This window comes from Eretmochelys imbricata, chromosome 8 (assembly GCF_965152235.1).
Source record: "Eretmochelys imbricata isolate rEreImb1 chromosome 8, rEreImb1.hap1, whole genome shotgun sequence".
Taxonomy (NCBI): Eukaryota; Metazoa; Chordata; order Testudines; family Cheloniidae; genus Eretmochelys; species Eretmochelys imbricata.
In genome coordinates, this window is record NC_135579.1 from 96,920,339 (window position 1) to 96,946,931 (window position 26,593).

Below are 26,593 nucleotides of genomic sequence, written 5' to 3' on the forward strand. Positions count from 1 at the left end.
AGCAGATAGATTTAATAGGGCAGCAGCTACTGTATCAATACCTAGTTGGTGACCACTAGAACTAGATACCTTCCTTCTGATGTTTCTGTCTGCGTGTCTATTTGCAGAATGACTGGAGCTCTTTTCCTGATGCCATTTTGGCTCACCTTCACCCTTTCCTCTTAACTCCCCTCTTAAAACTCATTTCAAGCAGAATTAGAAACAATAGTCATGTTTAAAAGTAACTCAGAACAGCGTGCATTAGCATTGCAAGTTACCACATCGTAATCTTGTCTTGACCTGCAATACATGTATTTTCACCACCATTCATTATTTATTTGGGATGGGGAGGAAAGCTCACTATGATCCCTCTTTCTCCTTCATCAGAAAGACTCTGCCCTTCAAGACAGATGGGCTGGACTCAGCTAATGCTAAACAGAAGAGAGTTGCCAAAGCACAAAGCAACCAAGCCATTACTGACTCATAATGAAGTCAGGATCACAGCTGAGACTTCATCCTCCCACTCTCACTCCTGTGTGGTTGCACGTTGCACTGTCACCTTTTTAATGGTCTCAATGAGCACTTTAAAAGATCTCTATATGCTTTAACAGTTCATTTTACCCTCCACACTGTACTGTGTTCCAAACCATCTCTCCTTTAGATGACACTCTCTTTCACTGGCAGCAGACAACAGAACTAGGTTTGCTCTCAGAGGGCAGAGCTGGTTAAGGACATCAGCAATGATCTACAAAGATAAAGGAATAACAACTCAGTTAAAATGCAACTTTAGCTACTCCTGTCCAACTGTATTTTTAAATTACTCCAAAAGTTCAGAAGACAAAGGACTACAAATAAAATCCTAAACCAAGCAATTAGTTTTCTGCACCCAAAAAGTATAAAAGTGATCCAGTTAATCTAGAAAACCTGATTCAATATGCCTAAATTCCCTGTACACCCTCAATAAATAAATTATCCAGCTCAAATATACACATTGAAAGCTATAGTGCTACTTACTTCAGGCTTGTATTCAAGCAGAAGCTGATCGCCTGTCAAAAAGTCCTCCTTACAAAAGATATGTATGTTCTCACAAAGACTTTCAACATAATCAATTGGATCAGCCTGTAAAATGAGTAAAATTGTGTTTCACACAACGGACAACTAAAACTTAACATTTTTTGCTGAGTAGAGCTTGTGTGCTGCATTGCAGAGTTTTGGTTTTGGTTATTGAGTCTAAATGTAATTCATAAACAATTACGCATCATTAGAGGGGCCTTCCTTAAGAAGAAACAATGAAGACATGGTCCCTTCTGACTAACTAGTGATTAAGTAAAGAAAAATAATAAGGTTTGATGCTACTTTTACAAAAACAAAGAGAATAACCATATTATCCTAGCTAGAATTATGGCCTTGTCTATACCATTGGTTGAAACACATATATGCCCCATATTCACAGGTAGCAGCTGTCTGTGTTGTTGGTGGGCTTTGGGGGTTTTTTGGTTGTTTTATTAAAGGTGCTAGTTGTACCAGTGGGTGGCCACAGCTGGGGCAAGCTTTATAGTTCACACGTGACTAATGCAGTGAAGGCTACAATAGTTTCTTACCAGTGCAGAGGGGAATCCATAAAATATCATTACTTCTGCGCTAATTCAATGATTTAGCCTAACTCCATCCCACAATTCAGACTGGCCTTACTTTCTGAAATTACCTATAAGCATTGCTCTCAAAAACAGTACTGAGGAGACTCAGAATGCACTGGTGCAGCCATGGTAGTAAAAAGCACGTGGGCATGTTGAAAGAGTTCTGTCAAACACAGTGTTGCTGCATGAATCCCCACACTATTTAAAAGATAAGCAAGACAATCAACCATTTCATGCAATCAGTGTCCCCACAACAGCTCCCTCACTTATGGCCTATCCTGTGATTTGCTGAGGACATTCACCTCCATTTAAATCAGAGGGAATTGAGTGCATTAGGTCCCCTTGCATGGGAACCCTCTCTGAGCTTCAGTTTCTCTCACCGTTATCCTTGAGAAAAGAAATGAAGGTTACTTACATGTAACCAGAGTTCTTCAAGATGGATTCTAAATGGTCATACTCATGGGATGGGCAGGGAGATGCAACTCAGAAGGGGGAACCTTCTCACAGCAGTGCCCATTGGAAAATTCATACACCCTTCCTACTCTTCCCCTTCTGTGTTCCTGAACATTTTGAGGACAAGGCTATAAAAGGGGCACCCTTTGCCATCTCATTTTATTCTTTTAACCTCCTCAGAGTCAGAATTCTATTAGAACTCCAGCAAAGGTGGGGAAGGAATGTGAATATACAGAATTCATCTCAAAGAATTCCAGCTACAAGTAACCAATCTTCATTTCTTTGACCATCCTCTACATACTCCCACTCACAGGACAGTTTGGCAAGCTGTACCTCACAAACAAGGTGGGACTCAGAGTCCTGATTGAACAGGAACTGTAGAACTGCTCTACCAAATTAAGTGTCTGATCGACTGTGACATTATCCAGAGTACAATCTGGACTGATGAACAACTGTGCCCCTTCAGTTCTCCAATCTGGGGTGCCTTTTACACTGCTTTGCTGTGAAAGGTACCACTCCTGGTCTGCTCACACACAGCCTCCAGCATGTAAGTTACTCCCAGTTATATTGTAGGAGTGCGATAGCCAGCCACACTTGAATTACACTGCAGAGCAACAGCAGCAAATTCCCAGCCCCAAACTTTCTCCAGAAATGTAAGTCTTGAACTGCCTAGCTCTCTCCTGGACAATACAAGCTCATATAAAGTCTGTCATTTTATTAATAGAAAATTATATGCACAAATCCTGTTATCCCAAATGGAGTTTCCCAAATGCTTCAACCAAACACACTGGTTTAGATAAAACAAGTTTATTAACTACAAAAGGATAGATTGAGTGAATACTAGTAACGAGGGTATAAGAGTCAGAACAGATTACAAGAAAAATAAAAATAAAAAGCATCTAATGCCTAACTTAACAACTGAAGTGAATTCAAAGCGAAGTCTCTCTCACCACATTTCAGCAGTCTAACTGGATGAATCTCCTTCAGTCAGGATCCCTCCCTAAGTCCAATGCTGCTTCAGGTCTTGTGCATGTCGTGGGTAGAGAGGAAGAGATCATTTGAGGTGTCTATTGTCCCTTCTTATAGTTCTTTCTCTTCTTCAAGAAGCATTTCCAGCTGAGGTTCATGAGTTGCATTAGCACTAAATTGAGGTCCCAAGATGGTATTTGGGTCTTTTATAGGCAGTTGCATATTGGCATGTCCCTTCATAAATTTCTTGACTTTGTTTTGTGCCAAGATAGATTTATTATCTGTTAATGCACAGTGGACTATAGTTGCTACATATCCTTTAAAGGAGGAAATAGAAAGACCTGGAAGACTTGAATGAACCAAATATTCAATAATATAATGTACTGGTGCGCCAATGCTGATCAATATGTTTCTCTCTTATTCACTTCACAAATCTAGTCCTCCTGTGATTGTTGCTGGTTTTCTAATGTTAATATTTCCTGCACTTCTAAAGGGCAAGATTTTCCAAGGACCATTCAAGTCCTATAGCCCATGCAGTCAGGTGTAGTGATTAAGGGTCCAGATGATAAATTCTGTTCTCCTGTTGAGTTAATAAGTTCAGTAACACCAGGAGAGGTCTGTATACTCACTGGAGAGCTGAAGAAGTCCGAGTGCCACTGTTGCCATGGCAGTGGTGGGCAACCAGAATTATCCTTGCTCCATCCTGTCTTATCTATTTAATCACAAAATGGATGAGAGGGAAGGGTGAAAAGCATAGAACAGACACTTCCTCAAGTTCAGGAGAAAAGAGTCCAATATGGGTAGATTGATTTTCCCTGCTCTCAAGCAAAACTTGGGACACCTTGAATTCTGTCTGATCATGATCAGATCTATGTCCAGAAATCCCCAAAGGGTGAAGATCTTGTCTATCACCAATTTCTTTAACCACCACTCAAAGTTCCATTGTATCTTTGCTCTGTTGACCCACCCACCACCAGACTGTTGTCACTGTCTATTAAGTATACAGCTACCTGCTGTTGTACTAGATACTCCAGTCCCATAATGTCACTGCTTTCTTGCATAACAAAGAAAAGTGAACCCCTTGCTGTCAGTTAATATAATACATTGCTGTCATGTTGTGTGTGATGGCCTGCATGCAGTACCTCATTCCGATGCAATATAGAAAAGATCTGAGAACCCAATGAATTGTTCTCAGTTCCAGGATATTTGTACGCAGTCTCCTTTCCTGAGTATTCCAATTACCTCAGACTGTTAACTAGTTGAAATGTACTCCCCATGCCTGGCTGGAGGAAACGAAGGTGATTGTTTTCAACAGAGCTGGAAGGATAAACACTACTCCAAGGTCACTGGCACACTGAGTCCATGTCAAAGATAGCAGTGTCTCTTTTAGGGTAATCAATCTTGTGAATGTGCTGTCTATAGTTGGTCTGTAATTTAACGCCAGTCAGTGCTGCTGACTTCTCACTCTGAGCTGAGCATAAAGAACACCACAAGTGTCTGAAGACACAAGGCCCATTAAACTTTAAAAGAACATACACAAGAACCCTGTTTATCCGATCTAATTGGGACCAGGGCCTGATCGGTCAGATAAGCTACTACCAACAGGAGAGTGGGGTTGGGGGGGGGGGAGAAAACCTGGATTTGTGCTGGAAATGGCCCAACTTGATTATCATACACATTGTAAGACGAGTGATCACTTTAGATAAGCTACTACCAGCAGGAGAGTGGGGTGGGGGGAGGTATTTTCTCATGCTTTGTGTGTATAAAAAAGATCTTCTACACTTTCCACAGTATGCATCCGATGAAGTGAGCTGTAGCTCACGAAAGCTTATGCTCAAATAAATTGGTTAATCTCTAAGGTGCCACAAGTACTCCTTTTCTTCTTTCAAAGAATGGGAAAGTGCAATGCTGCTGCACCCTCTAGTGCCCACAGGAGATATCACCCCCTTCTAGACCTGTGTTTGCTGGTTCTCTGGTTAACACAGAGCCAGAGATAACGGATGGTCAGATAAACAGGGTTTTACTGTTCTTTCCAAGTAGGATTTTGATGGGTCACCATTTTGGCAGATAGAAGTTTCAGAAATATCTTCTGGAAGAAATGGTCTGACCTCCTTAGAGTTGAGAACTGCTCCTATAAACTAAATCCACTGTGAAGGTAGCTGAAGAGACTTACAATCATAGAATATCAGGGTTGGAAGGGACCTCAGGAGGTCATCTAGTCCAACCCCCTGCTCAAAGCAGGACCAATCCCCAATTAAATCATCCCAGCCAGGGCTTTGTCAAGCCTGACCTTAAAAACTTCTAAGCAAGGAGATTCTACCACCTCCCTAGGTAATGCGTTCCAGTGCTTCACCACCCTCCTAGTGAAAAAGTTTTTCCTAATATCCAACCTAAACCTCCCCCACTGCAACTTGAGACCATTACTCCTTGTCCTGTCCTCTTCTACCACTGAGAATAGTCTAGAACCATCCTCTCTGGAATCACCTCTCAGGTAGTTGAAAGCAGCTATCAAATCCCCTCTCATTCTTCTCTTCTGCAAACTAAACAATCCCAGTTCCCTCAGCCTCTCCTCATAACTCATGTGTTCCAGACCTCTAATCATTTTTGTTGCCCTTCGCTGGACTCTCTCCAATTTATCCACATCCTTCTTGTAGGGTGGGGCCCAAAACTGGACACAGTACTCCAGATGAGGCCTCACCAATGTCGAATAGAGGGGAACGATCACGTCCCTCGATCTGCTCGCTATGCCCCTACTTATACAGCCCAAAATGCCATTGGCCTTCTTGGCAACAAGGGCACACTGCGATCCAGCTTCTCGTCCACTGTCACCCCTAGGTCCTTTTCCGCAGAACTGCTGCCTAGCCATTCGGTCCCTAGTCTGTAGCTGTGCATTGGGTTCTTCCGTCCTAAGTGCAGGACCCTGCACTTATCCTTATTGAACCTCATCAGATTTCTTTTGGCCCAATCCTCCAATTTGTCTAGGGCCCTCTGTATCCTATCCCTACCCTCCAGCGTATCAACCACTCCTCCCAGTTTAGCATCATCCGCAAATTTGCTGAGAGTGCAATCCACACCATCCTCCAGATCATTTATGAAGATATTGAACAAAACCGGCCCCAGGACCGACCCCTGGGGCACTCCACTTGACACCAGCTGCCAACTAGACATGGAGCCATTGATCACTACCTGTTGAGCCCGACAATCTAGCCAGCTTTCTATCCACCTTATAGTGCATTCATCCAGCCCGTACTTCTTTAACTTGCTGACAAGAATACTGTAGGAGACTGTGTCAAAAGCTTTGCTGAAGTCAAGAAACAATACATTCACTGCTTTCCCTTCATCCACAGAACCAGTAATCTCATCATAGAAGGCGATTAGATTAGTCAGGCGTGACCTTCCCTTGGTGAATCCATGCTGACTGTTCCTGATCACTTTCCTCTCATGTAAGTGCTTCAGGATTGATTCCTTGAGGACCTGCTCCATGATTTTTCCGGGGACTGAGGTGAGGCTGACTGGCCTGTAGTTCCCAGGATCCTCCTTCTTCCCTTTTTTAAAGATTGGCACTACATTAGTCTTTTTCCAGTCATCTGGGACTTCCCAGACTTTTTGATGTTTACCATGGAGTCCTAACTTCTTGAAGAGGAAACATGTGTAACATAGGTCTCTGGAAAGGCCATCTTCTAATGAGGCTTTATTGAGCCAATCTTTAAATAAGGATAAACTAAAATACCCTATTGTGTCAAACAAGCAACTACTACAGATAGGTATTTTGTAATTTCCGAAGTGGGGGAAAGGGCAGAGGAGTAGAGAAGTTAAACATTGTATTGGAAGTTACCTTGTCCAACAACGAAACAAAGGTATTTGCAATGCCTTGGTCTGATAGAGATAAGCACTTTTTAGATCAAGAGCTGCAACTTCAGCTCTGACCCTGGATTCCCATTCCTGAGTATGGATTCATGCTCTAACCACTAGGCATGACTCCTGCTCTTATCACTGGGCACTGTCCCAGTTGCTGACATTCAGCTGTCACGGCTGGGTCTAACTGCTGATATTCTATTTGAGCAACAGGCTCGTCTTCTTCCTTAAATAGAGTATCCAGAAGTATAGTGGGAGATTCCTTACTGAAAGCTGGTGAAGGGAAGGATCCAAGGATTTCAGCTACAAGGCACAAGCCATTTTCAGACCCCTGCTGGAAGAAAGGTACCTGCACTGATGAGACTACAGTTTATTTCTACAATTCCTAGGTGACCACCAATAGGGCCATCCAGCTTACAGTGGGATCTGCGGATTACCATATTATGTTAATCATGCTAATAACCATATTTAGGCTCCATCTCCTGTCTGGAAAGGTATGGAGATCTGTAGTCACAATATTTAGAGGCATAATCCTTCTTATTGGAAGTGGGACCGAGAATATCTGTAAGTCTAATATGATTTGATTCTTCATTGGACTTTGGATCCGATCTTAAATTGACCTTGGATCCAATACTGACATTAATGGGGAAATTACAGGACCTCGGATGTGTAAAATGGAGAAGGGAAAAACCACCTTATTAGGAGAGTCTGAAAGCATTTTAAGGAGCCACAAGGAAGTGTCTGAGGATATCTGAAACAACTCATCCAACCTCCTTCTTTTCTTTGTGGGGAGATCCAAGGAAAAAAGTCTTCCTTTAGGCAAGAAAACAATCCCTGCCTCTTGTGAATCAAGTAAACAATCCAATTGCAGATCTTCATAGTGCACTTGTGCCACAATTGTAATGGTTAATGCCATATAAATGGATGATGAAAAAACTACTGCCATCTCCAGAATAATCTTCTGCTCCAATACTATCTTTGGAACTGGGGAATGCATCTCAGGCAGAGATTTACCCTTAGCCACAATCTTGGACTTTAATTTCAGATCCAGTGCTCTTGGATCTGGGACCAAGGTATCCAAAGAGTCTCCTGAATGTGACTTGTCTCTGCTAACAAGAGCTTGCTTGTCTTGCACAATCTTTTTCAGAACCAAATGTAAGTGGACTGGAAATTTTCTCCCGTCTTCGGCTCTTATCTCTGAGACTGGCACCAAACAAGTCTCTGAGCACTTCACGTTGGATCCATTGACTTAGGAAACAACTGTACAGAACCCTTAGAAACTAATCCCAATGCAGAGATTGGAATCTTCTGCATAGCCTTCTTCTTAGTCCCTGAGTTGTCAGGAGCCGACACTGGTGTATTCACTCGGGCTACAGATCCTTTACAGGAATTAGATCTGGGAGGCTTTATGGCCAGATCTTCTTGAAGCAATAAGACTTGCAGACTAATCTGGAGCTTGTTATATACCCTTGGGGTAAATGAACTGCAGAGAGAGCACCTTAAAGTGGAGTGACCCTCTCCAAAGCACAATAAACAGACAGTATAGGCATCCAATACTGGGAAGACTGTTGGACAAGAGATGCTTCTTTTGAATCCAGTTATCTTAGCTTTCAGATTTGCCATGCAACCACTAGTCAGAACTGAAGACTTAACTACCAACTATCCTAAGAATAAAACTTTATCTAACAAAATAACTAACACTAAAACTACATTAATAATAAACTTTACTAACCTTAAGGCACTGATTTCTTCTTGAAAGAAGGATCCAGATCTGATGGCTCCAGGAAGTTTACATTCATCTGCTGCAGCAGTTGGAAGGAACTGAGGCAGCAGAGGGCACCACGCCCCCTTTTATAGCCTAATCCTCAGAATTTACAGGAATGCAAAGAGATAAACTCCGATGAGAAGACTTCACCATCAGAGCTGCACCCACCAGCTCATCCCAAGAGTGTGAATACTCAGAGGACACTTAGGGTATGTCTGCACTGCACCATAAACCCAGGGTTAGTAGAATCTGAGTTAGCCGTCCCTGGGTTTGTTAACATAAGGCTTGAGCATCTACACTCATTTGTAACTCCAGGTTATGAATTGTTGAACTCTGATCTGGGGCTCCAGCATACACACTGCATTATGCAGGCCCAAGTTCAATTACCCATATCCTAGACTTCCTAGTGCTTCCCAACATGTGGCCACGTGTAAGGTCCAGAGGGTCTCAAACACAGGCCTGCAGAGATGCCAGCAAGGAACAACCTCCACACTGCCACCCAGCAGCTGTAACCAGCTCACACTCTCCTACCCACAAACCAGTGCAGACGCTGACCACAGAAGTCCAGCCTCAAGGGGTTCAATAGACAGCAGCATCATAATGACTGATCAGTTCCTCCTCCTAATTCAACCCAAGGGAATTTCAGGAAGTGTCCAGACAACAATGCAGATCACTAACTAGCCCCCCACAACCACTCTGCATTCTCAGTTACTAATACCCTGGGTCTGAGCCCTAGGTTAGCACGATTTGTGTGTAGATGGAAGGGGGCTTAGACTTGAGCCTGGCTTTGAATCCTGGGCTTACAAAGCAGTATCCTTAGGGTACGTCTACACTGCAAAAAAACACCTATGGCAGCAAGTCTCAGAGCCCCAAGTGACTCAGGCTCACACGGTTAAAAATAGCAGTTTAGATGTTTCCATTCAGGCTGCAGCCTGGTCTCTGAAACACAGCAAGGGGGAGGGTCTCAGGACCCAGGCTCCAGCCCAAGCTTGAATGTCTACACTGCTACTTTTAGCTCTAGAGTATAAGACCCGTAAGCCTATGTCAGCTGTTGCAGGTTCTGGGACTCCCTGCCACAGGTGTTGTTTTGCAGTGTAGGTGTACCCTTGAAGAAAAAATGAGGTTTCCATAATTTTAGGTCTGACGGAGATCACAGATCTAAGGGAAACTCCGCACCAACAAGAGTCTGCTTAGCTGGAGGCTTCCCCAGTACTGAAATTCCAGCCAAGGGAACTACACCAGCCAACTCCAGCCTGGGTAAAAGAACCAGAGCACCCAGCACTAAATGTGCCCCAGATGCCAGGGCAGCTTCATAGCTGGACTCAGTGTTCTGCTGATTTGGAGCTGAATGAAGGTGCCAGTTCTAGCACCAAATACTTCTGTTTCCCCGTTTGCATTCCAGTAGCATCGAGTATCACCAATCAAGAGTCAGGGCCTCAGATCAGGCATTGTAAAGACAGGCAGTAAAAGATACACATTCTGTCCCAAAGAGTTTAAAAGAGCTTACAATCTATGTTCAGCAGGCTTTGAAAAGAACAAAGGCCTATTTCCATCCCTGGAGGGATCAGGGCCCTGACCAGAGAATGGATCAGGTGAGCAGCACATAGAACAAGTCCTCCCCGAAGGTACATCAGGCAGTGGATATGTGCATCCTATTCTAAGAACAAGGAGGGTAATGAGATACACTGCTTAAACCTGTTCTTTAGCACCTAGATTAGACACAATGCCTGCAACCAAGACAGAAATAATCCAATCATCTTAACTATTCAACAGTAGAGAAATTACCTGAAAATGTCTAAACTAAAACTAAAAGGTTAAAAGACCCCTGGTCACACAGCAATGGTGCCTATACCTGAAATTATCCATGGAAAAGAAGTTGAGGTGGTTAGGGACCACATGGCTTCTATAACATCAGCACTGAACATTTGGTGCCATGAAGGGGTATTTATGTGATTCCCATGGCCATTGTTTTTCTGTAAATTCCCCAAAGTTCAGCAGTGCCGGGAACTACTTCCCACAAGTGAGAATATGCAGAAACACTAAAAGAAAATAACCACAATTGTTTATAGCACAAGAGGGGAATAAGATATGGGTCCTGTAACAAGTATCTTACAATCTAAACTGAATGATAAAGAGAAACTGACCTTAAGGAGTGGGAGAAAACAAACATGTGGAAAAAGAAAACAGCTTGGAAGAGCACCATATACCAAAGAAATCAAATCATGTTTTGGTTTTATTAAAGAACAACTTCACAAGTCATAAAGTTTAACATTTCTCTGTCTAGAATATAAGTTTTCTACTTAACAAATGTTCCTTCTCATCTATGTAAGACTATATTTTCAAAGACTCATGAGGTTAGAACCATCTAACTCTCACTGACTATGGCAAATTACACAGCAAAAACCCCAGTTACAATTCAAAAATCTAGGGCTTAACATCTATACCCCCATAGAAAACATCTGAAGATTAATTTAGTACCTGGTCCTGGAAATAAAATTCATTAGCTTCAATCTTCTGAATCTCTTCCCAAATTCTGTCGGTGGGGGAAAAAAATGTACCTATTACCCTGCCACATTTACCAAGTGACTAATCACACACTATTTCTAACAAGATATGAGGCTGACAATTTAAGCCAGTTTGTCTGCAGTAATAACAATTTGTACATCTATATGACCTAGATACCATGGTGACTGTGCATGAGAAATATACATAAAACTCTTTGTCTAGGAATCACAAACATTTAACAATTGTCAATCAATCCTCATTACTCCTGCAAGTTTTTATCCCCTATTTTCAGATGGAGAAACTAAAACACAAATAATCAGTGGGAGACACAAAGTAAATGGAAGAGCCAGCAACAGAACTGAGAACTCCTGACTCTCAGTTCCATAATCTAACCCCTACACTACACTTAATTGCTTGACCTCACTATTTGGGAAAGGTGTGGCATGCGGCAGTTCCTTCAAACAGAGTTTTCCATTTGTTGGGTTTTTTTCTCCCCACTAAGGGCTTGTCTACATAGGAAAATTTTATCAGTTGTACTAGCATAAACTGGTATAATCTCACATGTGGCCACTCTTATTCTGGAATAATATTGGCTTTTTTCTGTTTAGTTTAAACTCCTTCCAAAGAACATAATATAAACAGAAAAAAGTCAGTCTTATTCCAAGATAAGAGTGTCTGCACAAGGAGTTACACCAGTATGGCCTGGTCTACACTACAAAGTTAGATTCATGTAAGTCACCTTGCATTGTCTTATTTGCATGTGTCTACACTCAAATTTGTCTCTACCAATGTAAGTGCCCCATTACAGTGAAGCAGTAACACCACCTCCCTGAAGAGCACTGAGCCATGGTCAACATACTATGGTTGACACAGTGCAAGTGTAGAGACTGCATGACCTCGGTAGACCCTAACAGTCCTCCAGCAGCTGTTCCACAATGTCCAATAGTGACCACTCTGGTCACAATTGTGAACTCCACTGCCCAGGGGTCCTGGAAACAAGAAGCCACACCACTCCCTTTAAAATCCCCATATTTTTAAAATGGACTTTTCCTGATTGCTCAGCTTGGCAAACACACCTAGCAGTAGCAGTTCTCACTTGTTGTGTGTAATTACCCAACCGACCATGCCAACTACACAACACTCTAGACCAGTGATACTCAGACCTCAATGGTTCAGGATCCAAATTAGCGATCAACATTACCCAAAAGAGCCACAGTAATGTGACTTCATTATTTCATTTACTATAGTACTATTCATACTTAAACAGTATGACTGGGGAAATATTTAGTCTCTTTCTCTCTATATACATATACATACACACTCACAGAGCAAATAAGTTAATTTTAGTGCAAGCTGATAACTTAATCTGTTAACCAATAAGGATGCTTTTACTATGTTGTTAATAATTAAATCACAGAGTGTTTTAATATCATGCTGCAAAGAGCCCTGCAGGAGACACATTAAAGAGCCATTTGTAGCTCAAGAGCCACAGTCTGAGTATCACTGCTTTAGATAGACTCCTGCCTGAAGTAGACAGCAAGTATTGGATCTTCAGGGCCTGTGGAGAGAAGAGACTGAGCATATGCAGCTACATATCAGTCATCAAAACATGGACGTCTATGAAAAGATAGCACAGGAGGTGCATGTGAAGAGGTATGATCGGGATCAGCAGCAGTGCTGCATGAAAATGAAGGAACTGCAGCAGGCATTCCAAAAGACCAGGGAGAGCAAGAGTTGATCTAGTGCCATGCTGCAATCCTGCTGCTTTTACAAAGAGCTGCATGACATACGTTGTGGAATGCCTGTGGAATCTCCATCAACCACAATGGATACCTCAATGAAGCCCAAGAGAGAGACCCTTGCCTTGAACAGTGAGGAGGAGAAGAGAAATGCCATGAGCCAGGTTCTTTGAGACTCCACCACAGTCTAGCTAGTCCCATCAGCTGAGCACCACTGAGCCCAATCCAGGAAAAGGTATCTCGGGTAAGTGTGTGCATGCATTCTCCCTTAAAATGTTTAAATGTGAAGATGGCACCCAGCCCTACCCCAAGTTAGCAAGGCACAGTAGTCTACTTTTCAGTGTTTTACTCATATGAGAAGAAGTAGAGGTACAACAAAGAGGGAACAAATCAAAGAGGGAATCTGCTTTTGTTCTCCTGTAGGATTAGGCGACGGGGGGAGGCACGCAAAGCAATTTGTTTATATACATAAGGATGTCCCTTGTATCCTCCTGAAAGATCTTGATGGAATTTTCATAGAGTTACTCTGCAATTCTCTCCCAAAGGTTTCTGTAATCCTCCTCTCCCAAAGGTTCCTAGGGATGGCTGCCTTACACTTCTTCCCGTATGGTAGGACACTTTTCCACAACACTCTGAGATGACTTCGGCAGGTACCATTGCCGTAAACAGGCTAGCATCACACAAGCCCACATGGCTTCATGAGCCTAGGAGTAACTGTGTTCTCTGTGCCTTTGTGACCCTCAAGAGTGAGATACCAGTTAAAATCACTGCTGCTTGTGGAAAAGCGTTCCAGTACTCAGTGCCATTGCCCTGTACATGTACCCATGGAAATAAGGCACATTTTATTGCTTTACACTACAAATTAATTCCCTCCTCACTTCCACCCCATCTTGGCAGGCCATACTAACAATGGCTGCAGCTGGAGAGCACTGCTGTGCAGAGGCACTCCAAATCTGAAGTGTCAATAAGCAGGTCGTATTTAAAATTCTTATACCTATAAGGGAAAGGTGTTCTCAAACTCATCTTTCATTTTACGTTGTGACTGTAAATACATCTTTGTATGATGTTTTGTATGTAGCTCCCATCATTGCGGCGTGAAGGGATGCCCCCACCACACCTGCAGAACACCTGACACTGATGAGAAGGAGAAGAGGACTAGGGAGGACATGTTCACCAAGATCCTGCAAGCTTGTGCTGCATCAGATCATGGAAAGCCTGGAAGATGAATATAGCAGATAGCCTGGAGAACAAAAGAACAGACAGGAGAAAGACTCAGGAGTCCCAGCAGGAAAAAGAGATAGATTCGCCAGCACATAATGGGGCTTCGCAGGCAGCAAACAGACTCTTATTGACCATACAGTTGGAGTATGTTTCACAGAAATGGACTGAAATGGAGACAAATGTTTTCTACCATTCTGATTTTAAAGTTCTGTTCCATTAATTTACTTTATGTTTGCGCACTGTATTGATTTTTAATTGCACATTAATGTTTTGCTGTGTTTTGGGTATGCAATAAATTTTAATTTTTTGGAAATGAATTCATCTTTACTATTTTATAACATATACTGCAGAACAAATGGCACGACTCAAAGAACAGGACAATTCTAATTGTAATAGAACAGGATCACAGAACTCCTAGGTTCAATTAAAAACAATGTGTAATATTATAAATGTACAATAAGCACAGCATAATTAATAGGTCCATTTAAAGTGTGATATTCATAAATTCACAGCAAGCATTACACAATTCCTAACACTTCCAAAACATCCAAAAATATTTAATAAAAAGGCTAGGTAGAGCACATTAAGTGGCTGACCATTAAGGCTCTTTCAAGGCCTCTCTCAGCCACATATCTTCACATTGAGCTTTTCTAATGGCCCTTCTGTCTGGCTGTTCAAAGTCAGCAGACAGCCATTCTACCTCCACCCTCCACCTCAGTGGCAACTTTTCACCTACCACCTCACAATTATTATGCAGGACACAAAAGGAAACTATAACCATTGGGATATTTTCCTCACTGAGATGTAATCTAGTGAGGAAGCACCACCAGTGTCCCTTTAAGCTGCCAAAAGCACACACAGCTGTCATTCTGTACCTGCTGAGCCAGTAGCTGAATCTTTCCTTGAAGTTGTCAAGGAGGCCACTGTACAGCTTCATGAGCCAAGATCACTATTGGCATGTCAACATTGCCAATAGTAATCCACCGTCTGGGGAAAAAAACAACCCTGCTTGCACCTTCCTGAATAGTCATGTGTTCTTAAAGGTGCAAGCATCATGCACCTTCTCTGACGAGCTCAGTGAAACATCCCTGGTTATCCAGCAGTGCTTGCATAACCATAGAAAAGTAGCCCTTTCATCACAGCCTGGGAGTACCTTTCCAGGATGTGAAGAAAACCTCTGTCTGGCTCAAAAGTTCATCTCTCTCACCAACAGAAGTTGGTCCAGTAACAGATATTACCTCACACACCTTTCTCTCTCCAATATCCTGGAACCAACACAGCTACAACGACACTGCATATATTAAGTACTTAGGTCAGACACATGAAAATGAAGTACGGTAACAATATTTAAGGTTGTGTTTTTTGTAGGGCTGTCAAGCAATGAAAAAAATTAATTGTGATTAATCACACTGTTAACCAACAACAGAATACCATTTATTTAAATATTTTTGGATGTTTTCTACATTTTCAAATATATTTATTTAAATTATAACACAGAATACAGTGTACAGTGCTCACTTTATATTTATTTTGATTACAAGTATTTGCACTGTAAAAAACAAAAGAAATTGTATTTTTCAATTCACCTAATACAAGTATCATAGTGCAATCTCTTTGTCATGAAAGTTGAACTTACAAATGTAGAATTATGGACAAAAAATGACTGCATTCAAAAACAAAACAATGTAAAACTTTAGATCCTACAAGTCCATTCAGTTCTATTTCTTGTTCAGCCAATCGCTAAGACAAACAAGTTTGTTTACATTTGCAGGAGATAATGCTGCCTGCTTCTTGTTCACACTTTCACCTGAAAGTGAGAAGAGGTGTTCTCATGGCACTGTTGTAGCTGGTGTCACAAGATATTTATATGCCAGATGCACTAAAGATTCATATGTCCCTTCATGCTCTAACCACACTATTTCAGAGCTGATGACAGGTTCTGCTCAACAACAGATGCCACCAGCAGAGGGTTGATTTTCTTTTTTGGTGGTTCGGATTCTGTAGTTTCCGCATCAGAGTGTTGTTCTTTTAAAACTTCAGAAAGCATGCTCATCCCTCAGATTTTGGAAGGCACTTCAGATTCTTAAACCTTGGGTTGAGTGCTGTAGCTAGCTTTAGAAATCTCACATTGGTACCTTCTTTGCATTTTGTCAAAACTGCAGCGAAAGTGTTCTTAAAATGAACATGTGCTGAGTCATCATCCGAGACTGCTATAACATGAAATATATGTCAGAATGCGGGTAAAATAGAGATGGAGACATACAATACTCCCCCAAGGAGTTCAGTCACAAATTTAATTAACATTTTTTTTTTTTTTTTTTTTTAACAAGCGTCATCAGCAGGGAAGCATGTCCTCTGGAACGGTGGCCGAAACATGAAGTGGCATATGAATATGTTTAGCATATCTGTCACGCAAATATCTTGTAATGCTAGCTACAAAAGTCCCATGCGAAAGCCTGTTCTCACTTTCTGGTGACAGTGTAAATAAGAAGTGGGCAGCATTATCTCCCATAAATGTAAACAAACTTGTTTGCCTTAGCGATTGGCTGAACGAGAAGTAGGACTTTGTGAACTTGTAAGCTCTAAAGTTTTGCATTGTTTTGTTTTTGAGTGCAGTTATGTAACCAAAAATAAATAAATAAATCTGTATTTGTAAGTTGCACTTTCACGATAAAGAGACTGTACTACAGTACTTGTGAATTGAAAAATACTGTTTCTTTGGTTTATCATTTTTACAGTGCAAATATTTGTAATAAAAATATAAAATGAGCACTGTACACTTTGTATTCTGTGTTGTAATTGAAATCAATATATTTGAAAAAGTAGAAAAACATCCAAAAATATTTAATAAATTTCAATTGTCATTCTATTGTTTAACAGTGAGATTAAAAGTGCGATTAATCATGATTAATTTTTTTTAGTTAATTGTGTGAGTTAACTGCAATTAATCAACAGCCCTAGTTTTTTGTTAACCCTGTAGTTACTTTCTTTGCATCATGCGATTCATAGATGTGAGTGTGGTTGGCAAACCCCAGTTGGTGACAGTTACCATTTCCCTTCTGTTTGTCACACTGCGTTTTTATGGTGACCTACAACTAATTCTTCCTTTTTTTTTTTTTTTTTTTTAAAAACAATGTCATTTTCCACCATTTTCTCATTGCATCTGTTCTAATATCTGCTTATCCAAAAAGAAAAAGCACACTATAATGCAGAAAAGGATGGAAAAGAGGGAAAACCCCAGTGATTTCTGGCATCATGATCACTTGATTCAAACCAAGTTACCTTTTATCTGGCCCTCTTTTCTGCAACATTTTCAGATACTGGAACACAACATGCGCAACCTGAAGACCGAAGGACAAACTGATGAACTTTCTTTAACTTTTGGACATAGCACAATGGTAAGAAATCCAATCTACAATGGAATTTTACCTCATAGAAGTGCTTGTAACCTTCATCAGTCAATGTCACAGAAATGCTGAATATAGAGTAGGTGGAGTTCTGTTCAAATCCTGTCTCACCATTTCCCCCATATAACGCAAGAGCCCAAAATCTATTGAAGAGTTATATCCACTATTAATTACTCCAGTTAAAAACCTTCTTGAAGTCTAATTATAATCACAGCATCATTGTTCAAGCTTATTTCGGACCTGCCTAATGGAGGCCACTTTAAGGAATTTAAAAGTTAATCTAAAGCAAAAAGGAAGAATATAGCTTTCTACAAGAACACAAAGCACTGAAATTCAAAAATGCAGGGCATACACCTTTTTTGGATTTATTCAGTGTGAACCAAAATATTTTTGAAAATGCAAGTTTTCAGCTAAAGTGCTTTCAGTGTTGCTCTGGAGATTCTCTTGTAGTTGAATTTCTTGTATTAGAACTAAAGACACCACCGGGTACATTTTCAGAGTATTTTGCATTGCTTAAGTCACATGACTACTACAGGTTTTAAAGAGAATCACTGAGTTTGTCTCAAGCTTTGTAGATCACATTTTTAAATTTTTGAGGAAATATTTCCGCCTTCACTCTTTATTTCAATGCACACAATATTAAAGTCTCACATTTAAAGAAATACATACTTTTTCCGAAGAAAGGAAAGAACACTGCCTTTGCCTTCATGTCCTACCAGCCAGGAGATATAGTGAAGTGGCTTCACCCTAAAAAGAGTTAAAGAAATGTAAAACTCCAAAATGTAAAACTCTAATATAGATTAATAATTAGCAAATCAAAATACAGATATTTAGATAACATCTTTCATCCAAAGATTCCAAATCACTAGACAAACAATTATAAATTCACTGCCCACTTCACCCACTACTGAAGTGTCACCTTTAAACAGCAGTGCTATGAAAAAGAGATTGTATCCTTTGAAAATACAAAGGAATTTAAATAGGTAGAATACCGTTACTGATCTGAAAGTTAGCCAGGCTGCTGAAGTTAACAACTATACTTTGGCTGAAAATGCCACAACATTTGAACAAACACAGATAGTCATGACCTTTGTTTTACAGTAGAAGCTCAGAGTTACAAACTGACCAGTCAACCTCATTTGAAACTGGAAGTACACAATCAGGCAGCCGCAGAGACACACAAAAAATAGCAAATACAGTACAGTTCTGTGTTAAACGTACACTACTAAAAAATAAAGGGAAGGCATTTTTCTTCTGCATAGTGAAGTTCCAAAGCTGCATTAAGCCAATGTTCAGCTGTAAACTTTTGAAAGAACAACCAGAGTTACGAACATTTCAGAGTTACAAGTTCCATTCCCAAGATGTCTGTAACTCTGAGGTTTTATTGTAAGTCTCACTACAAAGACATCACCTCCAGCAACTTTGTGCCTCCTACCACTGATTCAAAAGGAAATGCCCAGTAATAATGGGGTTAAGAACAGAATCTGAGAGAATTGTGTTACTCAGTGTATCACCAACACAACTTCATGGGCTACTAGGCTTTCTTTGGAGGTCTTCTGTCCAGGGACAGACCAGGCCCAATTTGTTTATAAAAGTTGATTGGATCACAGACTAAAGTAATATGGCTGCAAACATATTATAAACAGATATTACATTCAACACATCTACAGTTTGACTCTTAAGAAACCAGACTTTATTGCATACCTTTCCACTCGTTACCACAGCAATATCAAAAGTACAACATGGATTTATAAGTGCTGTATATCAGAAAATTAACTTTTGAACAATGAATTGCAAAGAGTAGGAGTATGAAAAGCAAGCCTTAAAAAGCATGTAGTATCAAAGAGAACCTATTCAAAGAAGTCTTGTCACGCCTCAGCACAAGATCCTGCAAACCACAAGTTCTAGCTAACAGCCTGTAAAATGAAGAGCATCAATAGAAAGAAGATAGTATGTCTGTTACTCCTAAAACTGTTAACAATTTACCATGTGTGACCCAAGGTGCCTAAGGTAGCCCACACTGAAAATACCAGGTATGGGCAGGCTGCAAAAAGGAGAACAGAGTCTCCAAAAATGGTGGTAAACACTGTAGGTTAGATTCCCCAACCAGCCACAAACCATGCTCCTGATCCCCCACACTGGATATCAAGAAGCTTGGGGGAGGGAGGGGAAGAAATCACCGAGCCCCCTTTATTGCATCCCAGTCTCTGGCTCCCAATCAGCAAATAGGTCCAGTAAAGTGAGAAGTTCTTTAAAACTCTATTCACCATACAAAATGTTCTTCTGATCCCCAAAAAGCTAGCCACATTACCAGATCAATATTAGTTTGAATCTTACCCAATATACTATGCTGGAAGCCAATCCTTTAGTATCTAAAACTAAAGATTTACTGTAAAAGCAAAGCAAAGCAAAGCAAAGAAGTTCTTAAATGGTCAAAGCAAACAGATATGGACTCTGAACTCATATGTTATGCATCAGATTCTTAGCAGCATTGGTGGGTTTGCTGGCATGTTAAATCGCTCTGGAACACACCCAAAGCTTGGATGGGTCATTCAGTCCTTTGTTCAAAGCTTCAGTTTGTAGAGAAGTTACTCCAGAGGTGAGAAGCAGAACTGAAGACAAAATGGAGAAAGTGTAGCTGCCTTTTTATATTCTTTGCCATGTGACTTGTACATCCTTTGTCCCAAACACAAGCTCACAGCACATGGGCATGGAAAAGCTCTTGGAGTCCCCTGTCCACAAGCACATCCCTATATGTCCTGCTGACTCATAAGTAAGGCTAAGTTTTAGCCATGGGTATTTTCAGTAAAAGTCATGGATAGGTCACGGGCAGTAAACAAAAATGCATGGGCCCCGTGACCTGTCCATGACTTTTACTAAAAATACCCATGACTAAAACTGGGGGTGGGAGGAACTCGGGGGGCACTGCAGGTGCTGCGGAGGGGGCTGCGGGTGTTCGGGGGCAAGTCACAGCCCAGGGGGTGCCGTGGGTGCTGGGGAGGGGGGCGCAGGTGCTCTGGGTGCGGGAGGGGAATTGCGGCCCGGGGAGCCGACGCAGGTGCTGGGGGTTGGTGGGGCTGAGGCAGGTTCCCTAACCAGCTCCTGGGAAGCGGCGGCCCCAGCTCCTAGTTCCATGTGCTACCTTTGCTCTGCCCCAAGCCCCGGTTCTGCAGCTCCCATTGATTGGGAACCGTGGTCAATGGGATCTGTCAGGGTGGTGCCTGCGGGCAGAGGCAGCAAGTGGAGCTAGGAGCAGAGGGAGAGGAGCCCCCCGCAGGTAAGCACCAGCTCCAACCCCGAGGCCGCCCCCCCAACACCTGCTGCTGGGGGGCGGGTGGGCCCAGAGACTGCCCCAGCAGCAGCCAGTGAGTCTTACCCGGGGGCTGCCCGAGCTGCTCAGGCGGCTCCTGGGCCAGCCGCACGGCGCTGCTGCAGAAGTCACGGACGTCACAGAAAGTCACGGAATCTGTAACTTCCACGACCTCCATGAGTGTAGCCCCTGGCTTCTCTCAGTGGGTTCATTCTACAGCTGATTGCTCTTGATGGGCCATCAAACAGGCTACATAGTGCTGATGCCAGTCTGTCTGGGGATGTCACCCAGAAACAGAGCGCAGGTTTCAGATGCAGATATATTGCGCATATATATATAAAAACTTAGGATACAAAGATGATACATACATATAAACAAGATCATCATACTTAGCAAATCATAATTTTTCTACTGATACTTTACATGTCAAATCTTGTATGATTCATTGCAATTTTTTAATATTCGTATGCATGTTATAATAAATGGTCACTCATATTCCATACAGCTCCATATTCCATTCACACTATGCGATTCCAAAAATCAAAGATCACAAAATGTTTTCATTTCATGAAATGATTCTTTCTTGCTGAATTTAACAGGAGAGAAAGTCTTGGTTATTTGATTCTTTATAAATACTCATCTATACCCAGAGTGTGACATCAAAAAGATGTAGTGCCATCTTACCTGTAATGTCTCTCCTGTGGTGGTAGTCCCCAGGCAATGCTCAGTGAATGAACATTTCTGATTGGAACAACTGAACAGGAAGAAATTTATAAATTGTAATGCAAATGCATGATTATTCCTGTCTCTTTAATACTACAACGGGCAAGAGATTTTACTTGCTGTAGAAAGGGTGGGGAAGATTAAAAAAACTACATATATTAATTCAATGATGGTAAATCAACCATTCTAAAACCCAAAGAAATAAGAATCTACGCAGTGGTATATTTAATACATATTCAGAACACTTAACACAGAAGACACCAAGGTCACTTGCCTCTGTAAAGCTTGTAAAATTCAGGTGTGTCAAAAGGCTGTGTCAGATGGCCAAAGTTCGGTTTGGATAAACCACTTCAAAAACAAAAAGAAAATTATAGCATGATGTTTACTGTTCATGATACAGGACAACAAAGGGGAGAGTATAAGATGCTCTGTGCCCATAGTTCTGAAATGATAAAAACCTGATCTTTTAATGGAACCAGAATATTTCCTCTTTTGATGTGCCCTAATTCAGTGTCACATCACAAGATCCACTCCATCCTGATTAATAGAAAACTTAACAGCCACTATTTCCCTGACCACCTCCACAAACACACACTCTAGTTATGGGCATATCATCTATTCCTCCAGTTCCCTCTACTTGTGGCACTGAACCTCCAAAAATCTGTGCCATGTCATTTTCAGGAGTGTGAGTAAGGTCACACAAAGATTTGCACCTTGCCTCTGGGAGAGGCCCCAATCAAACGCCTTTGTAGATTTGCTTGCACAGAAATTCATTAGCAGAATAAAATGCCTTCCAGATTTATGCCTGTGAAGAGAACAAAACAGCTGTGCATCTGTAGCATGTTTCCTGCACAACACCAATAAACTGTAAAAGACAATAAAGTGTAATACTTTATAATAGGAGGAAAAGCAAGCACAAGGTGATTTATTTTAAAATAAAGGGAAGTGGAATTATGGACAATCTGATGCCACTGTGCTGCCACAAGACCATCCAATACACGAGTGATGTATGGTTTCTTAATACGTGTGCTGAAATAAACTAGGAGAAATATTTGGTCTGTACCACAATACTTAGCCCTTTTACGGTTAGTACAGAACATTACATTTGCCAGTCAGTCAGCCTCAAGCATTACCCACGTTCTGGGGAAAAGGAGTTAATGCAGCTTCACTGACTTCCCAAGGAGAAAGGGGAACCAATGGTAACACATAAAAGTGGCTGCAAGATTACTCTATGGGGAAAGTGGAGACTCAGAATTATGGTAAGTAGATAAGAATCACTAAAACACATACACAGACCCTCCATACACACACGCCTGAGAGTCTTGTGGGCTGTGAAAGCATCCTTGGATTTTTCACCCTCTTATGTTTCTAATGGAAAAGCTAACAGGACACACTTTTGTTTCCTTATCCATTTTTAAATAACCATGGTCTTGTAAGCAGGGATGTGCAGTTTCAAGAAGTGTTTGTTAGCCAATCACTTGACTATGATTAAGGCTAAGATTTTGTCATGGTTATTTTTAGTAAAAGTCACAGACAGGTCACGGGCAATAAACAAAAATTCACGGAAGCCGTGACCTGTCTGTGACTTCTGCTGCTGCGGCTCCATGGTTTCCCCCACCACCATGGTGGCTGGGAGCTCTGGGGTTCTTCCATCCCCAAGCACGAGGCTGTCGCCTATCACTAGAACCCTGCAGGGGGAACCTGAGGAAGCTGTCACCTGTCGCTGGAACCTGCTGGGGCCCCTCTGACTGCCAGCTCCAGTCCCTGGTCCTAGGGGCTGAAGCAGAAAATGTCAGGGAGATCTCTGGAAGTCACGGATTCCATGACTTCCATGACATAAATGTAGCGTTAACTATGATATTACATCACAGCAAACACACCAAAATACTAGCTATGAGATGAGGGAATAATGAGAGTCATTTCTGGGCACAAACTGAAACATTTTGTGTCATATATAATTATATTTTGAATTAAGGGGACACATCTTAGGATCCCAACAATTATCAGATACAACAAAATTTGCATCGAGTGTCCAAATCTTAGACAGCACACTTCAATGGATAGTATTGCATTGAATTACTTTGAAAACCCACATTTAAAATCTGTTACAGCCATATAAAACACTACAAACTACTCTCTCAATTTGTATTTTGTACTAATTATCTTTTACACAAAGCGAAGTCATAACATTTAGTACACCTCAAATGCAGACTATAATTCTCCACCCAACAAAGGAGGCACAAGCATAGGTGTAGCAGACATCAATCAGCCTCTAGCATCAAGGCCAGCACCACACATCAGATTCTTTTTGCATCAGTAAAGTATCTTACTTATTTGGAATCTGTGAAAAGAGTTCCTTCACCCACTTCTCCAAAGTATCCAAAGTTTCTAGTAAGGAAAGAAAAAAAGAAAAAAGCTAGAAATGTAACTCACTGACAAGCATGGAGCCAAGTTTTCAGGAAAAGGCAGGCTGAAAAATCTTCCACCATTAATCCAAATTAGCTTGAGGGACCCAGACTAAACAGACTCAGAGCCCACAAATCAGTATTCAGTAATGCTAGATAGACCCAGAGGGTAAACTTCAAAGACTGTTAGGCTGATTTCCCCAATTTTACCAAATCCCATAGATACCTGTTTTTGGATTATGCTTTGATGATGGTCATATGTGTCCATTAGAACTACAACTGAGAGATTAGGTGGCACCCGTGGCTTTATGATTTGCTAGATCCTTATAGTATAGCAGATCCACTCAACCTTCTCAAGCACAGTATAAATAATGAAGTGGTCTCCAAAAGGGGTCCATCTGGCACAGTTGTGCACCTGAGCAGCATATGGTGACCCTAAGCATTACTGAATTTACACCCTACTGCAATATTATTTGTACAAAATATATCTTGTGAGGTATCATACAAAAACTAATAACACGCTGGCTATAAATATCATCGTAAAATGAACATGTTAACCTTATATTTCAAGTTATTCCCTCTTTATGATGCTATTAAAATATGCTTAAAATAAGACAGTCTAGCTTAGGTAAAGGTGATAAACTGGTCTGTCCTAGACAAAGGAATGTGAGTTTACCTCAATTTACATATTAGCAGTAAACAAAGATATTGAGCTAAACCAGCCAGGGTTATCCTGAGTCTGGACTTGAGAGACAGAGAATTAACATAGCTCTTGCACGCCAAAGAGAGACAGGAGGTTGAATCCCCAGGAGGCCTTCCTCACTTGTAAGACAAAGACATCCCTTTGGGAATATAAGGAACAGAGAAAGACTCCGTCTTTATCCTTCATCTTAAGGAGACACAGAAACCAAGCAATTTGAGCTCTGTGATGAGTCCTAGACAGACCGGCCAGTAAAAAGCTGGAAAGGAGACTGGGGGTGAGAGAAACCAACTTGAACAAAGAGATAAACCCACATTGCTTTGTCTAGAGCAGACCTGTTTATCATCTTTGCCTAGGTTAGGCTGTCTTGTCTTAAACATGTTCTAGTGACATCACACAGAGGGAATTTATAGCTTCACATATAAGGTTAACACATGCACTTTACACTGATATTCATAGCCAGCATGTTATTAGCTTTTACATGATATCCCACAAGACATACTTTGTACAAATATCATTGCAGCAGTGTGTAGGGTCTGAATACAGTGGTGCCTATGGTCACACATGCTATAGAGTGTCAAATGGGGAGCATTTTTTCCTTATAAAGGAAGGAATACAATACTTAAATGTAAACAACTGACAAAAATTTTGAATAAGAGAAAGTGTCGGTACCAAGAGTTCTGCATCGCAGCTAATACATTAGTGGTTCCTGTAGCATAGCTATAGTGATTATGTAAATCAAAAAGAAAATAATATTTTCTTCAACAGATATGGGACTATGAAAATAAGCAGTGTGGTTACTGACTTCTATGCATTTCTTCCCAATGACTGGCCATAGTTGCAGAACTTCTGTTCACACAGTCCTGCTTTTTGCAATTATTACCCAAATATATTTGCAAATATTCAGGCAATGCACCGAAACATAGTATCCGTTACAATTATGGTAGCATCAAGATCCCCTAACCAAAACTGGGGCACCATTATGTACTCCTGACAGAATTCTGCGCCCCTGTGGGGCCACATTTATCTGTGGCCCCTGCGCAGAAAAACGTAAAATAAATCTGCCGGGGAACACACGCCTCCTCCCCAACAGCCCAGGCAGTGAGTCTGTTCCAGTGTGCCTGGAGCAGCTTCAGAGAGGGAGACGGGAGCTGGGCATGTGTACCTGCATGGTTGATCACTGTCAGGGGAGAGAGGACGGGGAAGGAGAGTCAGGACTGGGCCAACAAACTAGAGAAAGAGACTGTCCCTCTCTCTTGCAACTACAACTTGCTGGCATGGAAGGGTAGGGATTTTTATTATGCCCAAGGAAGGCTAGAGGCAGAAATGTAGCAGCTTGCCTGAGTTAATTGATCTCATTCTCTGAGGCACAAATTTAGCAGCCTCAGTGTAGTAAGGTTGTTAACATTGCTGTTGATGGTTAATTGATCTCCTTCTCTGAGGCAGAAATGTAGCAGCCTGCCTACATAGTAACATTGTTAAAGTTCCTATTGTTAGTTAACTGTTCCCATTCTCAGTCAATTCCCCCAGGAGCATAAAACCTGTGAAAGTTTTAAGGCCCTTACATTGCCAAAGCGATGTAAAGGAGCCTTATTATAAATGACAGTAAGGGAATCCTAAGCTAGGAAGATCTATGTGCTTTCTCAATTTTTTCCTGTGCCAAAGTGGCACAATGGGGTGAGATTACAGCTCAGGATTTATTTTACTTATCCATTTCAAAAAGACTTTGAGAGCAAATAAAACATTTACCATGCAGTCAATAAAATGTCAGGACAATCAGAACCAAGTACTTCCCAAAGTACCCAGCCAGGTCCAGGACAATGATTAGCAAAACTGTATGACTTTCATGTGTGAAAGTCTGAGCAATTTAAAATAACATTCTACTTTTTTTTATTGCTGTTTAGTATTCTGTAATGTAATTTAAA

General features: G+C 41.3%; 1 protein-coding gene across 1 annotated transcript in view; it reads right to left on the reverse strand.

Annotated features, from left to right (window-relative positions):
- Positions 1-26,593, reverse strand: part of LOC144268742 (nardilysin-like) — a 94,295-nt gene that overhangs the window by 39,157 nt on the left and 28,545 nt on the right. Inside the window, exons 8-16 of the mRNA XM_077823922.1 lie at positions 23,894-23,951; positions 21,838-21,911; positions 21,525-21,594; positions 18,200-18,277; positions 17,553-17,673; positions 17,406-17,464; positions 11,137-11,191; positions 994-1,098; positions 601-724 (exon numbers count right to left, since the gene is read on the reverse strand). Coding sequence (XP_077680048.1) covers positions 601-724; positions 994-1,098; positions 11,137-11,191; positions 17,406-17,464; positions 17,553-17,673; positions 18,200-18,277; positions 21,525-21,594; positions 21,838-21,911; positions 23,894-23,951 — 744 coding nt within the window. The remainder of the gene's footprint in view (positions 1-600; positions 725-993; positions 1,099-11,136; positions 11,192-17,405; positions 17,465-17,552; positions 17,674-18,199; positions 18,278-21,524; positions 21,595-21,837; positions 21,912-23,893; positions 23,952-26,593) is intronic.